At 41.3% G+C, this 15044-nt stretch overlaps 1 protein-coding gene and 1 long non-coding RNA gene across 4 annotated transcripts in view; one reads left to right on the top strand and one right to left on the bottom strand.

The window, feature by feature from the left end:
• Positions 1–15044, bottom strand: part of LOC117600326 (dipeptidase 1) — a 59047-nt gene that overhangs the window by 18653 nt on the left and 25350 nt on the right. For all 3 annotated transcript variants that reach the window (XM_076692644.1, XM_034315630.2, XM_034315628.2), the window contains 3 exons: positions 13477–13609; positions 8697–8847; positions 6269–6338 (listed from right to left, as the gene is read on the bottom strand). In XM_076692644.1, coding sequence (XP_076548759.1) covers positions 6269–6338; positions 8697–8847; positions 13477–13609 — 354 coding nt within the window. The remainder of the gene's footprint in view (positions 1–6268; positions 6339–8696; positions 8848–13476; positions 13610–15044) is intronic.
• Positions 13510–15044, top strand: part of LOC143306116 (uncharacterized) — a 98655-nt gene continuing 97120 nt past the window's right edge. The window contains exon 1 of the long non-coding RNA XR_013063538.1: positions 13510–13630. This is a non-coding gene — a long non-coding RNA (uncharacterized LOC143306116). The remainder of the gene's footprint in view (positions 13631–15044) is intronic.

The raw sequence follows: 15044 nt of genomic DNA, 5'->3' as shown, positions 1-15044 counted from the left end.
TGTTGCTCCTGTTCTCTTTCTTCTGTTCCATTTACCGGTACGCTGCCGTTCGATTCAGTCGAACTTCCACCAAGTAATTAATCATTGAAATAAGCGATCGATCAGCCTGCAAATATCCAAAGCACGACCGTGTTCGTCTTAGTAAGTAGATGTACCATTTAATTTGCAAACTTGTCGTTTGTCATAGAAACTTTACTCGCTTATGCTAATAACAATTTTCAAATTGTAAGCACCGAAGGAAGAGTTTCTTCTGGGTCACGATACACACATTTGGCAGGCTGGATTAAAGGGAACACCATTTTCTGCCCTCCTGTCCGCAGCTCTCAGTCACGGCCCTTGAGCCGAAAATACCAGACCATATTTCTGCTTTATTAAATAAAAAAGCACCGTGCTCTGCGAGGGAACAATTTCTTTCTGTCGAATGGTCAGGCTTGTAACTTCTCAGACTTTTTCTTCATTTTCTGCTCTTTATATAGAAGCTACACGCGACCAATCAAGAAATACGTCTTAGTACGAGCTTTTTATGATGTTATACGCTTAGTTGTTTCACAGCATTGCAACAAACGAGATATATTCGCGTTTTGGAGGAAAATCATCCACCTTGCTTTGTACTAGGAACAATGACTCGTTCTACGAGTAATAGTCTATGCTTTGCTGCTTCTTATCCACTACTGTTTTCACCAGGGTTTTCGATGCTCGAAACCGACATGGCAATTAGGCGAAAGCATCGAGCTGCGACCGAGTGTGCTTTTAGCGTACGTCGAATCAACGATCCGTAGATGTTGAACATTTTTCGACTCTCCTTCGTGTACTGTTTCCAGGCGTAGATATCGGATAAGATGGGTCACGTATCAGCTTGAAAAATGTGCCTTTGAAATTCAGTGGTACTCCAGGTAGGTAGCCACTAAGAAAATCCAGGAAATATCTTGCTCGATCGTGGTCTGAAAAAGCTGGCGGTCTCGCTCTAATTGCTCTTCTCGAGTTATGTTTTCTTGAATTTGCCACGACTTCCGACCACAGGGCACCCACATTGTTTGGGAAGCAACGTCTCCGTGGAATTGCTCGCACAGCTTCGTTGAGGTAGAGACGAGATCCAGTAAATGTCCTCTTCGGGGAAATTCATGTTTGTACTTGCACTTGCACTTCTCGTTGGCTCGTTTGCTTGATTAACTAGTTAACCGAGTCATTTTTCAACCAGACACAAGTTATATACTCTCCCTTGAGTGTGTAATAAAATCAGAAATGAAGATGAGTTAATTTATTTTGCTCGTGATTTGCTTGCCTTGATGGCGAGATAATTGTCATCACGTGTTAACTAAGATAATTGGATTATCGCGATATTAATAGAAAATTTTTCCAATAACAATTCATATTCCTCTCGAGGCGCGATAACGATTTAACCTGGAAGGTAAATTCTGCCACTCGGAGTGGCAACGAAAGGAAGCTGTTTGCCCGCAAAGCTCTCTTGGCTCCATTCTTTCACCGTTGAAAAAGTTGCCGCGTCAGACTCGAATATAGGATTACTTTGGTGCCCTTTGAGGATAGGTAACGTGATAACTGTAAAGGGGCGAGAACAAAAGTACAAATTTTTCAGAATCATCGGGCAACAGCTTTCAGACGGCACTATTTACCATCTCTTTTTATCTCTCTCGTTTCGAGTACCTTTTCATGAATTTCATCCCACTTTTTTCTGTCTCCTTTATCCCCGTCCCTTCAGCTTGCATCTTGTCGTTTCTACGCGAGTGTTTGCGCTTTCATTCGCGAGATATCAGCTGGAAAAGGGTGATACTTGGAACAGGTGTCTGTCGAATCGTCGAACTAAATGCACTTTCGAAATTTCGCGGAAGAAAGACTCGTATGCAAACAAAAGGAAAAGGCGTGGATGGAAATAGAAAAAGAAATACCTACTCGTCAGAGGATCTTTTTCTTTTCCAAGGAGACTCTGTGGAATTTTTATTAACCACTTGAGGTAGCTGTTTATTACACTCAGGTGTGGTTGAGAAATGATATAGCCAGCGAATGAGATATAAAAGTAAAGCGGATGATCGTATATAAACCATCTCTCCGCGCAGATGAGCCTCTGCGAAAAAAGAGCTGATTCTTCTCCGGGGTTAGTCACATATATTCCCAGAGAATTCATGCAAAGTGTGCTTAAATACGTTTATAGGAACGACTTTTATCTTCAGCGACAATGCGGGGGTTAGAGCGAGTGATATGGAACAAAGTTAATCCAGTTAAAACTTCCAACGAGCTTATTCCTCTTTGTTAGGCTTAATCGACACGTTTTACTTATTTCATTTCCTTTTTTGGTATTCGGGCTAACGAAACACGCTGCTATGGAACGGTTTAAAAAAACTCACTTGTTTCTTACGTGGACGTCTTTTGAAGGTGCTTCCGCCGGTTAACCCTTTCACCTCTGGCTACCTTCCCGAAATTTACGTTCAGTGAATATTTTGCTATTTAATTTTTTTTATACTTCAGATACATCAAAAGATATGAATCAATAGCGATAAAAAAAGAACCATTTGAACGATTTCAAATATTTTAAACTAATACTTTCGATTTTTCCCGGCGAAACTGGTCGAGTTAATGCCGCGCTCGAGATAATCCCTTTGTATATACACGAAGCGCGATCGTACATTCAGTCGTTCTTGAGCCTTCCTCGAATCATTCATCGGAAAGCCGGCTAAACGGAGTTTATTTCCAAACCGAGTATGTATATATTCATATTCATATTTGTAACGTTCCCGTCTCGGAAATTTCCTTATTTGGAGTTGGATGCATATACTCGGCAGAGACCAACGCGAAGCAAGGGCGCGGTCTGTCCACGATAACCAACCTCCTGGTGCTCCCTACGTTAGCCATGCGTAGGTTCGTCTCCGCGTCTACTTCTTTTGGCTCCCAGTGTTAATAACGGCACTGGGTAAGCCATTAACAATGCCATAACCGAAATTAAGCTCCGGCTACGCAGCCGCCCTTTCCGGTTCGTAACACCTTCTAGAATCTTTAAAATTTTCAAAACTTTTAGTACATGTGGATCGATAATCCACAGTGTACATTTTCATTCAGACATATAGATGACTGTTTTAGATCATAAAGAATGTTTCATCGAAACTCACATGTGGGTTCGTAGCGAAATGATTGCGGCTACAGAAGGATTGTGTCTAAGGTGAATACGAGAACTCGATGTTAGCTTCGGTCGACTCGTTCTTTTCTTCTTGCACATAGACAGGAAGTTTCACGGATAATGCGGCAAAGTTGCGGAACGAGAAGTCGGAGAGGAAAGAATGGAAACAACGTAGGACAATTGGCGGGGGAAACATTCAGAATTTTGCGGTGGAAACTTAAAATGGGTTCTTTACCACCGTTTTCTAGTATAGTTGCAACTCTTTCAACTATCTCTATCGAATGTTTATTCATTGATTTTTCCTTTAGTCTATAAAAGAATCTTGTTTTTTCGTGTAATTCATTTTCAGAATCAGAAAGTCTAAATGGTTTTTCACATCGTCGCATCAGACTGTCTTTATACTAGAGGTGTTCGCTTCGATTGTTTGTGCCAAGTCGAGCGCTTGAATTTGCCGAATTACTCGAAATCGACAAAATGTTTGAAACAAAAGCGAGCTACTCGAAAAAATCGAACTACTTGAATATTCGAGTCGTCGTAAAACTTCGATTTACTTGAAGATGAATATTCGAGTAGCTCGCTTTTGTTTCAAACAGTTCATCGAGTAATTCGGCAAATTCAAGCGCTCGACTTGGCTCGACCGACCGATCACTGTTTGACTCGAAATTCGAATACTCGAATTTATACCTCTACTTTATACCTAGGTAAATAGTTCTACATATACCATTCCAGAGGAATTCTATTAGAGGGTTTGAAACTCGTTAAACAAGCAACTAACCAAGATAGACCATGAACGAGATACTTAGTTAAAGTTCTCGAAAGGAACAATCGAGTCAAGAATGCAACTTTCGATTCGTCCAGGCAAGTGAAACAAACGTTTCGAGGTTGCTGATTTCCAACGAGTCTAAAGCAATCGCAAGAAAAGCGTAAACGGTCTTCGTTGAATATTTAAACGTTGGCTCTTTCCTTTTAACTTCTGTTTTCTTCGTCCGGTTGAACTTTTCTCTGGGCCAAGTCGAGAGACTACAGTCTCCAACTCGTTTCTCATACATTCCTGTTTTTTCTTTTCTTTTTGTTTTTGTATCCATACCACCGCTCTATTTCACCCTTCGTTTCTCTTTATCTTTTTCCCGCCCAAGAAACGCCCTCGAGGAACGTCAGCTTTTGTCGCAGAGGTTACGTAGAAAGAAATATCTGTAACTACCTAACACAATGCACTTCCGGTTCGTAACTTACGTATATCCTTTCAGTATTGTCTATACCGTTCCTTCGTTTTCTCGCAACGATCTTTCCACGGTGAAAAACCTGAATGTTCAATGAAAATAATTTCATGAAATTGACCGAACGCAGGGGTTGGTTGAGGGGTTAAAAGGAAACCGGAACAGATCGCTTAACGCGACGATAATATTTTACCCGTGTCTTTCGTTTCTTACCCATGGGGCATACGACTGGTTTATATCGCGGTCAGAGTCCCAAAGTCGTTTCTCATACATTTTCTCCCTTGGAAAACATCCCTCCAGGGGCTGTCTAGCGTTCTTCTGACGTTCGGTAAATAGAACACGCTAGCGAGTGCAAGCTCGTAACTCATCCGGTGCCTGAATTTTGAAAAATCACCTGAAGTACCGTTCGTCTTCCTTTTAATCGCATTGAAATCAAGAACTCTTGATGTAATGACAAAATTACCACTTGACACTTTCACGACTGGGAGCTTACGTAGAATCTGCTTTTTCATATTTAAGTAGTAAAATTACTAATTTACATATTTCTTTTCAATCCTTTGATCGCCAAAATAATTCTACATGTTACTTTTACACGAAAAATGACCTCATTTTACAGCGGTACTTCAATTCCATTTGGATCCTACATATTGCAGCGGATGATATTAGAGTGACACTGTCGAAAAAATTATTTTTCATACATTTTCGAATATGGAGTACGCTTTTGGGAACGTACACTCTTGCTTCTTCTATTTTTCAAGAGACACGCACTTTCGGTAATATTGCCCGACTTCTACCAGTCGGCAAATAAATTCGTTTCCACGTTTTTCCCCGGAAGCTAGACGAATTTTTTTTCTTTTTTCATCCATGCACCATTTCGATTTCTATTTTCGATCGAACGTATCTGTTCCTCGATCGTTCCAAGCTTCGGAACTGCCTCGTATCTACGTGCCATTTTAAAAGGGGCATTTTATCATTCGAAGTATGCAGGTTTAAAACACGAACGATTGTTCTAACGAAGCTGATCGATACGGGCCATAATTTTCTATCGTATACGTGCAGTGTTTCAGGAAAAATCTGCGAATATTTCGACCTGGATGTCATAAATAGTGTTTGATAATTTTCGCAAATATTCATTTTAGTTATATATATTACACTATAAGTATAAATTTATTACTTTCGTCTAATTAGTGAATGTAAATATTATTAAAAACAACAATATTCTTTAACAAGACAAGATACCTGAGCTGTCCCGAAAAAATATATTTAAATGGACTGATTTCTCTCCAAAATTCCCATCAAGCATCCGGTATTTATGGCACATTGAACAGATAGGGGCTAAAAGCCAGGATGGATTTACGATCTAGTTCGGTTGGAAACGAACGAGCGGGAATGTATAGTCTTCATTTTGCACAAACGCAACTAGTCGGACAGACGGCTACAGGATGTTTTAATCCACCGTGTAAAACATCGAATTTCCTCGTCACTTTGGAAAATCCTTGTGGCTAGAGAGAACCACCACCAGTCTTCCACTTCTGGTCAGACAAAAACCGAGGTAACTTATCTACCTGAAGAGCCGGTAGAAAGTTGTAGCTGTTCCGTTTCTTCCCTCTGTGCGAGGTAATTCGTGTCAATTAGGGAGAAAGCGGTAGGACTGTCGGCTTACAATCAACGAACTTAATTATTAGGTTAACATTTAGACACTTGAATTTTCCGACTTTGAATTTTAGAAAAAATTATATTACATTCGTGGCGTCGATCATTGACGAATAAAATAATTCGAATCGTAATTAATATTTCAATTAATTTTTGTTTCAGATCTCTGTGCGTCTGAAAATAACACCTAACAGAGATCCGTCACGCTACATTGATTCGAGGTATTTCAAGAGACGACCAAGAGAAAGAAATAGATTATTTTTCTACTTACCTTGCCGAAATCGGAGAGGCCACCGATGCGAGCCACTTGACCAGGTTCATCCGCTGTGCTGCATTCTGCCCTAACGAACCAATAGGTCAGTAACTCAATGGTAACAATTCTCAGCATTACCTGCCGTCCTACAATGCCCTTTAATCATAGAGTTTCATGTCCGTAATACTAAGCAACGCGAGCGGAATTTTCTTTGTCGGACTAATGACTACAGTGATTGCGGTACACGGTGTACAAACGTCTTGATTCCAGCCACGAATTCCTTTCATCGTTCAGCTACGACTCTACGTGCGGCAGGTATTCAGAAAGTTCTTGGAATTGTTTGCTAGTCATTTAAGTTGATACAATTCTGAGACCCTCGTGGAGTACAGTAACTGTATTTAAAAAGAAACCGAATGGAATAATAGAAATTCATGTAGAGATTAGTGCGAATGTTAATTCTATCGGCGAAGGATATCTGTATTCGCTATCTCGACGAATTTGTCGTCTATGATAACGTTGGCGCGGCAGATTCGTAAACATCCCTCACGTTGATAGGATTACGTAGATGAAACGTGCTAGGGGTAGACTAGGAGCTAACCCCGAGGAGTTGAAGCAATTCCAGGGCGATAATCGTCCGTATTAGTGTGCGATGCATCTAAGCTGGCAAACAGAACGCTAATTCGAATCTCGCTATGTTAGCGACCGGACGATAATCAGTCGTTGGATCGGTCAAATAAATCCGTGAACTTGATGAATTCTCCAAATTTTCAGCGTGCATGCATTTTGTAATAGAACGTCGTGGGGTACACAATTGCACAATTGAAGTTTTTCATAGCCTATTTATCTGCGTATCGACGAATCTCTCTCAAAGTCATAAAACTTGTGGTCGATACCGGAAATACCAAAACGCAGATAATATTGTTACGGTTCCATTAATCCGCGCGTAATTCATCGTGCTTCGTTTGTTATGTGATGTCGCGTATAAATAAACGACGACGCGACGACGGTTTTACTGGTGGCATAAATTTAGTAGTTCGAAGGGTAGTATCGATCGATCATCGATCGCGTTAATAATTTTAAACCTCGGCTATCAAATCAGTCTACCCTCAGTCAACATACCATCGTATATAATTTCACGTTATTTATTATAAATACTACTAACATGGATCATAGAAAAATTGAAATAGATGCAACTGCAAAGGGTTAATATACTCGTTTCAGACACAAAAGTCGTCGGTTCGTTCGAAGCTTTTTATCGTTTTCTTTCGTCCCTATTTTTCTTTTTCTTTTACTTATGTGGCTGTAAACGATGTCGTCTCGTAAAAGGAAATTCGTTCATTGTTTGTCCTAGAATAATATTTCAGCCGACGTCCGACGCCACCAGCTGCTGGGTCACGACCCTTACGTAATTCTAAATCTCTTTTTCACGAGTTTCCCGACTGAAACGGTTCCGACGTTGTCGCGAAAAAATATCGATACGCGTCCTCGATATCGTACACACACGTCTATGAATTTACTTCCTATCGAAACTCGGCCCCGATACGATTTCCTGTTCGACAGAAATTTTCGTAGATCTGTCGCGCAAACCGGGTCGTACTTTTCCTTCCTCTTTATATATTTGCACGCTGACAATTTTGACCGTGGAAATTTCCAGCTTTTAACGTTGAATGGAAATTCAATTTATTTGACAGTCGAAAAGATGTTTCATTTAAAAACAGTATACAGAGAAACGAATCGTTCTTTAGTATCTTTTTGATGCAATTATGAAGAGATTAGTGTTTATAATTTGCAGAAATTTGTTTGAGATGGTGGACTCAGTTACGAGTGATGGTGCTTATTTATTTTATATTTAAGCGATAGATAAAACGCGAGGATTAATTTTGTTCAATTTTTTTTTTTTTTAAAGTGACAGATGAAACGTTCGTTGCGAAAGTTTCACGCTCGTATCTCGTGTTTCTCTATTGCTGCATCATTTATGAAACATTTTTATTATGCAACGATATAGCTGAGCCGGTGTTATTCGCTGTGCAATATACTGGCTATCCGGCGTATCTTTATTTCTTCGCTTCCGGTAATGCGTTCTCCTCGTGCATAAAACGTCTTGCAATATTTCTTTTGCCAAATCATCGCGTACGAACATGATGATAGCGCATTATGATAAATTATCGTGCACCATCGTTTATGAGCATCTGGATACTTTTCTTTTTCAACGAATTTAATTGTTATTCCAGATAGAAAATCTAACATAAATTGTATTTTTAATTAAGTTGCTTTCATGATAGTTTGATAAAAAATGAGTATTATGATTGCCCCATAAACGTAGCGAAAGATGTAGATCGATTACAAGGACCGATTATACAATCGGGCAGACACGCAATGCTATTTTCAGAATGCTGTTCGGGAAGATGCTAGCATAATTAGTCAGTATCTCAATTGGTAAACTCACCAAGGCGTGTTGCATTTGTGCGTAAGTGTGAGATATCGGGCACCCAACTCGTACAACATCCTCAGAACCGCCAGACTCGTTCCAACTGCGTGGCCCCCTTCCACCCCTATCAGACTTGCTAATCTACCCTCCTTGTGCGCTCTCTCTATACCTGAAATCACACGTTAAATCTCCCTTCAAAATTCTCCATTGCCATTATTATTATTATCCTAATCGTACATACGTAGATATCAAAGGGTCTTTACAACTTCCCTTCTTATCACAAATTTTCTCAACTATCGATCGTTAGGCTAATTATTACGAACAAAGAGGATTCTTCTTCAAATATATTTATCTCTTCGTACCATAAACTTTTCTCATAAACAATTTTATCGTGTCTTCAATGGTCCACGAGATATTCCTGTGTTTACGGTAAACACACTGTGTACGTATCATTCTTCTTGAAAATTAATTAAACTTATCTGTCAGCATCGATCTTTCGCTTAATAGAATCATTTAAAGCATCCAATGGCAGCCTTTCGCGTAGGATGGGATAGCGTTATCACGCGGATCATTAATTACGGAGCGTAAACGAGGCACGATTAATCCGGCCACGAAATAATGGAACGGTAGGCTTTCGAAGAACGCTCGATACGTTTGGGAAATCCTCCTTGTGGCCGATATTTTGCCAGTATTTAACCAGCCTGCCGCGAATTCGATTCCCCGAGTGTCGGGTTTAATGGTTTTAATCGAAGCCAGGCCCGTGTAAAGGTGGTGGCCTTTATCGGGCTCCGTGAAATCGGATTCGCGGGCTCGGTGTCGTTCGTATTCGATTAAAACACCGCGTACAAATTGCGTTAGGTGGCCGCTTCCGGGATACATATATATATACATGTATATATGCATGTATACGATCGTGGGTGCGTGTCCGATCGAGAGGAATAGGGGTATGTTCAGCGTCGAAACGCCATTTGTCGCGGCAACTTGAACTTTTCCGCTTTCGACCGCACGCGATCGAACCAGCTCGTACCGAGTTCGCGTTAATGGACGGACGATCCTGTGGCTGCGAGAATTTACTCGTCGTCCGAGCGGGTTTCAAGCCTGTACCAGAGAATTCACCCAAGCCCCTTTACTTCCGCGCGATCTATTAAAACTTTGCCGCGTCTCGTTCCGTCGTAATTTCATTTCGATATACGCGAGCACTTTGCACTGATCCTGGCTGAAGTCATGATAGGGTCGTCGATAGACACTTGCTATCTTCTGCTCCTTGAAAGAAGACTATATTGCGACAGATAAGCAATTCTTTTTCAAAATACGGCTGAACTTCCGAATAGCTCCCACACCCGAGTTTCTTGACCGTGATATATATTATCAAGGACACCCTCCTGAGTAACAGTAATATAGGAGTAATATAGGTTTAAGTCGGCGACTATTGTTTATTCAAAAGTTATTAACAAAGAAATATCGATATATGTACCGCATATATGTACCGATAATATATATCAAGGTCAAAAAAATCGGGTGTGGAATCTATTCGGAAGTTTATCCCAAAATACTTCTGAAGGTAATGTTGCAACAATTCTGTTGCTCGCTGGAGCACCCTTTGTAAATCCAGCATCCGATCGCACCGCCATTTTTCTAGGTAACTTTAATTCCTTTCCCCGATAACGCTGCATTAAACACGAAATGGAAGAGCAGTTCGAAAAAGAAACGTGTGCCGTCGATTGAGTTCGATTTACTGCACCCTTTGATTTATATCCAACCTTCGTACTCACCTACACTTCGTTCACCTACGCGTCTGAGTTTCGTGTATGTGTTTGTGGTCAATTACATTTGAAATTTCGAGGGTATCAGTCGATCTACGTTAACGTTCCGAAACGTTTCTCCATTTCTTTCGAAATTTCTGATCTATCCTGTTCAGGTTGCATTCTTTATTCGAGACGCGTTGTATCGGTTCATTTTATATCTCGTTGAACCGATCGGTTTTATAGATCCTCCATTTCCTGTCGCGTTTACCTCACGTTACGAGACTGTAAAGGTTCTCTACCAGTGGATTCAATCGTGTGAAAACATTGTAAACGAGAACATCTGCAGTTCGTCTTTGTCTTCCTTCGGAAAATTGAGCTTCGGGTTAGACATCTTGAGTTATCGTTCTTTAGAGCTACGCTTTACCTTGAAACTTTTCAAACTGACACATTAGCAGTTGAGAATTCCAGCAAAAATTTTTAACAATTATTTTCAGTTATGGTTTTGAAAAATTTCTTTATTTTTATTATGCTTTGAAGAAAAATCTGTATTCTATTATATTGTTCAACAACTCCGAGAAAACACTGAATTAAGAGATGTTTAAATTCTATTCAGAGCTGTACGGATCAGTCAACGAGTGCGGCGCGTAGCGTTTTTACAGAGTCAAAAAAAGCTTGTAAATTTTGAACAATCGTTCTGTTTGTGCGTTTGAGTGAAGTATACAGAGGCTGTGTATTGCACGTCTATTTACATATGTATGTGCATGCCGACATGCAGTCGCCGCGGTTCGGCTTATCGAACGTGTGGTAGAACGCTCGGTATGGCTTGACATTTTTCCATTTCAGTTTGGAATTTACAACCGGCCGCGTCTTCCTAGTTATCTGACATTTTCTCATCAGACGCGTATTACATTCGCATTCTACCGGGGGGGGGGAGCAAATTATTATCGACGAATCTTTTTGTACGCTTCGTTCGCGATCGTTGTTCGATCCTTTGAGGACTATGAACCTGTACAAGTTTTTTTCACTTTATTGGTCTTATTCGTAGTTTTTATATTACAAATGAGACCTCCTGAATCTACGAAGGGACCGTCGTGCCACGGAGGAACAATGTTTATATTTTCGGCGAAACTGGTAGAGTTGGTGTCGCGCTCGAGCAAGAGATAATCCCTTCGGATAAACACGAAGCGCGACTGTAAGTTCATTCGTCTGTGAGCCTTCTTCGAGTCAATACGCGATCCGAGTGTCGAACGAACGGAGTTCGTTTCTAAACCGAATACATACATATGTCGTAGTCGCAAATCGCGTAGTCAGTGAATTCTCGAAAACGAAAGCCGTTCGACGGTGGAGGAGCTGGAAGAACGACGTCCTCGGCGCGACGGCAAAAGCTTCACACGCGAAGAATATGAAATCGAGCTTGGGGGTCGACGAACGTCGGGAATTACCATTCGCTATTTGTTCGCAGAATGGGCCGTCGGAAGTTATACACCAGCAGAATTTCTGGCCAAGCGCCAATGTCAGGGTGAGGCTGGCTGGCGTAGCGTGTCGGCGAAAAGAATTTCACGAGTTTTCCGCTTTAAGAAAATTCAACGTATCGAAATCTTCTTGGTGCTCGACTTGTTCGAATTTAATTAATTCCTGCTTGCGATCAAGTAGTTGGCGGGGACGTCGCAGGCGTGGGTAATAAATGGCACCCTTACTCGTTCTTTCTTTCTTAAAACGTGCTTGGAAAACAACTTCGTTCTTCGTTCTTTTTCCTCTTCGTCCGTTCGTCCGAGATTTACGCGCGTACGATATGAAACGAACGAGGTCGACCAACGTCCCGAACTTACCGTCTTGTGTTTGCTTCCGGTTGCCCATTCAACGTCGTCCGCCAGGAGTTCCCTTGGATAGACGCCAAGCGTCGAACATCTCTGATCCGTCTTTCGACGTCGTGGAAAAATCGCACCCACCAACCACTCGCCGTTATTATCATCGTCACCGTGAATACTCGTTCGAGAACTTGGAATCCATATCATAAAAGAAGACGCGTTCTCGCTTGAAAGTGGCCATCTTTTTCTTTCCTTATATAACAAACTACTTTTCGTCCAAGAGACTCCATTTATCTCGTGACGATTCATCGGATAATCCAAGAGATTCGAGTATTCAGGTGGGAGTAACTTATGTTATTACTAGAAAATATATTCATTCATTTCTGTATCCCTTTCAACCGAGTTACAATTATTTTGAAACACTCTGTACATCGGTGAACAGTTTCAAAAAGTTCCAAATATCCATCTAGTTGAATCTAGGTGAACATCGAAACATGTAGCGTTTGATTTGTGTAAGAGGCACTTAATTACCGATTGACAATTAACAATTTCCTATTTGAAACCAGTTTGGCGAATCTATTAAAGAGTGGTGAGTATACGTTTAACCGGTAACAGCAGGATGTTTCGCGTGGTATTCGATCCGCAGGATGGTCAGTTTACTTAACCTGATGATTTAATGCGAACTTTGAACCAGTTATCTAATTGCCTGAAAGTGGTGTAATGACTGTTTGGTTAGTAGGTACACAAAATTTGTTTGTTCACCAACAAACGCGTGGCCGAATCAATATTTCTGTTCGTTTGTCAGTCGGTACGCAACGGAGCGTTAATCGTGGACGAAAACGAGATTCGTTTCTTTCTTTTTTTCGGAAAGAAGACAAAAAAATAGGGCAACGGTTGATGAAAATTCTTTGACGAAGCGGATGGTACGCCGGAGGTTGAAATCGAATCGCTTTGGCTCGCTGCCGAGAGAGTTTCTAACGCGATTGAAAATTGATCGCGACTCCTCGCGTGTAATGTTTAACCCTTATGCGACGCTCATTTTCATCCTTTGGCTATATGTCAGTTTCGTCGACAAACGACACGGGCCTCGATTCGAACTCCGCTCGTCAGTACGCTCGGTTTCTGTCGCATTGAAACGATCGGCTGTCGTGTAAACCGTTGCTTTGTGTCGATGCAACAACAACCGGGGTAAAGAGAGATACGAAAGGGTGACAAAGGCATAGAATTGCAGGGGAAATGGCCCACCTTCCGCTGTAGTAACGAGAACCATGCTTTCAGGATGCTTGTTGACCAGTCGGCGAACCAGGTCGATCTGCTCCAGAGCCAGCTGCACCGAGTCCAGGTGCTGAGACGAGCAAGGCACGTAAGCTGACCAGAACTGAAACATATGCAACAATCGGTGAGTCTTATTAAAAATATGGTAAGAGTTCCTTTTAGCAACCCCCTCCGATTGACTTAAAAATTACCAGTCAAACTTCTCGTGAGTTGTAAGTCAATAAAACGTTAATGCGGAGACGCGGAAATTTCTTTTTTGAGAAAAAATTTTTGTTGGGATTCTACAGAATGAGAAAAATGAGCAAAAATGAGAAAAGAACTTCAAAAAATAACCTAACCTAAACCTAAACCTAACACCTGTAGGCGTTTAGTGGAGGGAGAAGGTGAGTCTTCCCGGACGCCCTTAGCTCGGGTCGGCGACCACCAGGTGGCACTGGAATTGGATCTGTTCTCGCTGGCGGTCCCCCGGCATGTGATTCAGATATACAAGGTGATTCTCTTGCTACTTTACTCAAAGGAAGTGCCGCCACACCAGTATGAATGGACCCAAGCCCTTTTCTGTCATGGAAACGTTTTCACGGACACAGCTACAGTATGCACCCCCGTTGTAAAACCGGTTAGGTCCATTCATACTACATCGTGGCGGCACTTCCTTTGAGTAAAGTAGCGAGAGAATCTCCCTGTATAGGAGTTCCGAAAAGCGGGGTTATAGGCGTCTGGGGCAGGGATCGTCTGTCGCCAGTCCCTCTGACGATTCTGGCAGACGATCCCGAGACGGAAACGTCCTTTTCTCTCCCTACACATCTAACAGGATTTACTGGATATTTTTGCCATTCATTATGGCGACCGAGAGAACAAGAGATGCGAGATGATATTCGTAGAGTTGCGATTGAGAAAGCAAATGAGATGGAAAGCAAATGAAACACCGTAACTGAACTGTCCACATAAATCACGACGGTGAACAGATGTGATTGATTAGATGAATTTAAAATCTCGGTTGTTGTTGTTGTCTACAAGAGTAAGATGGTGGTGATGAAAATGGCCGCAATTTTTCATGAACCAAGAATTTCCGCGCCACGTGACTTACTCACGTCACTTTATTATGCATGAGAAGTTTGCCTGAGGATTTTAAAGTCAATTGAAAGGGGGTATTAAAAGGAACTTCACCCAAAAATATACTAATGCATGAGCGTGTTTTCGAGAAGAAGCGAATTGTAGAAAAATTATAAGCCAGATAAGAAATTCATTTTCAACGTTATATAGAAAATTCAATTATATCCTACAAGAATTATTTATGCTCCCATGAGGGGGCATACATTTTACCGCTTAGTTAGTTTGCGTGATCATGTTTTTAATTATGAATCGAACGCGTCGCGCTTACGCGTGACGCGTGAAGTTTTTACGTTCGATTACATAAATCGGTGCAGGAATTATTCAAAACGCGAACATAGAAATTCTGTGAATACAATCCCGGATTGTACATCTCGATACACTACGGTAATAGACCGGCGCAAACGTTTATTTTCCCCGTTTCAATT

This window comes from Osmia lignaria, chromosome 15 (assembly GCF_051020975.1).
Source record: "Osmia lignaria lignaria isolate PbOS001 chromosome 15, iyOsmLign1, whole genome shotgun sequence".
NCBI classification, from domain to species: domain Eukaryota; kingdom Metazoa; phylum Arthropoda; class Insecta; order Hymenoptera; family Megachilidae; genus Osmia; species Osmia lignaria.
This window is presented reverse-complemented; position numbering and strand designations above follow the sequence as displayed.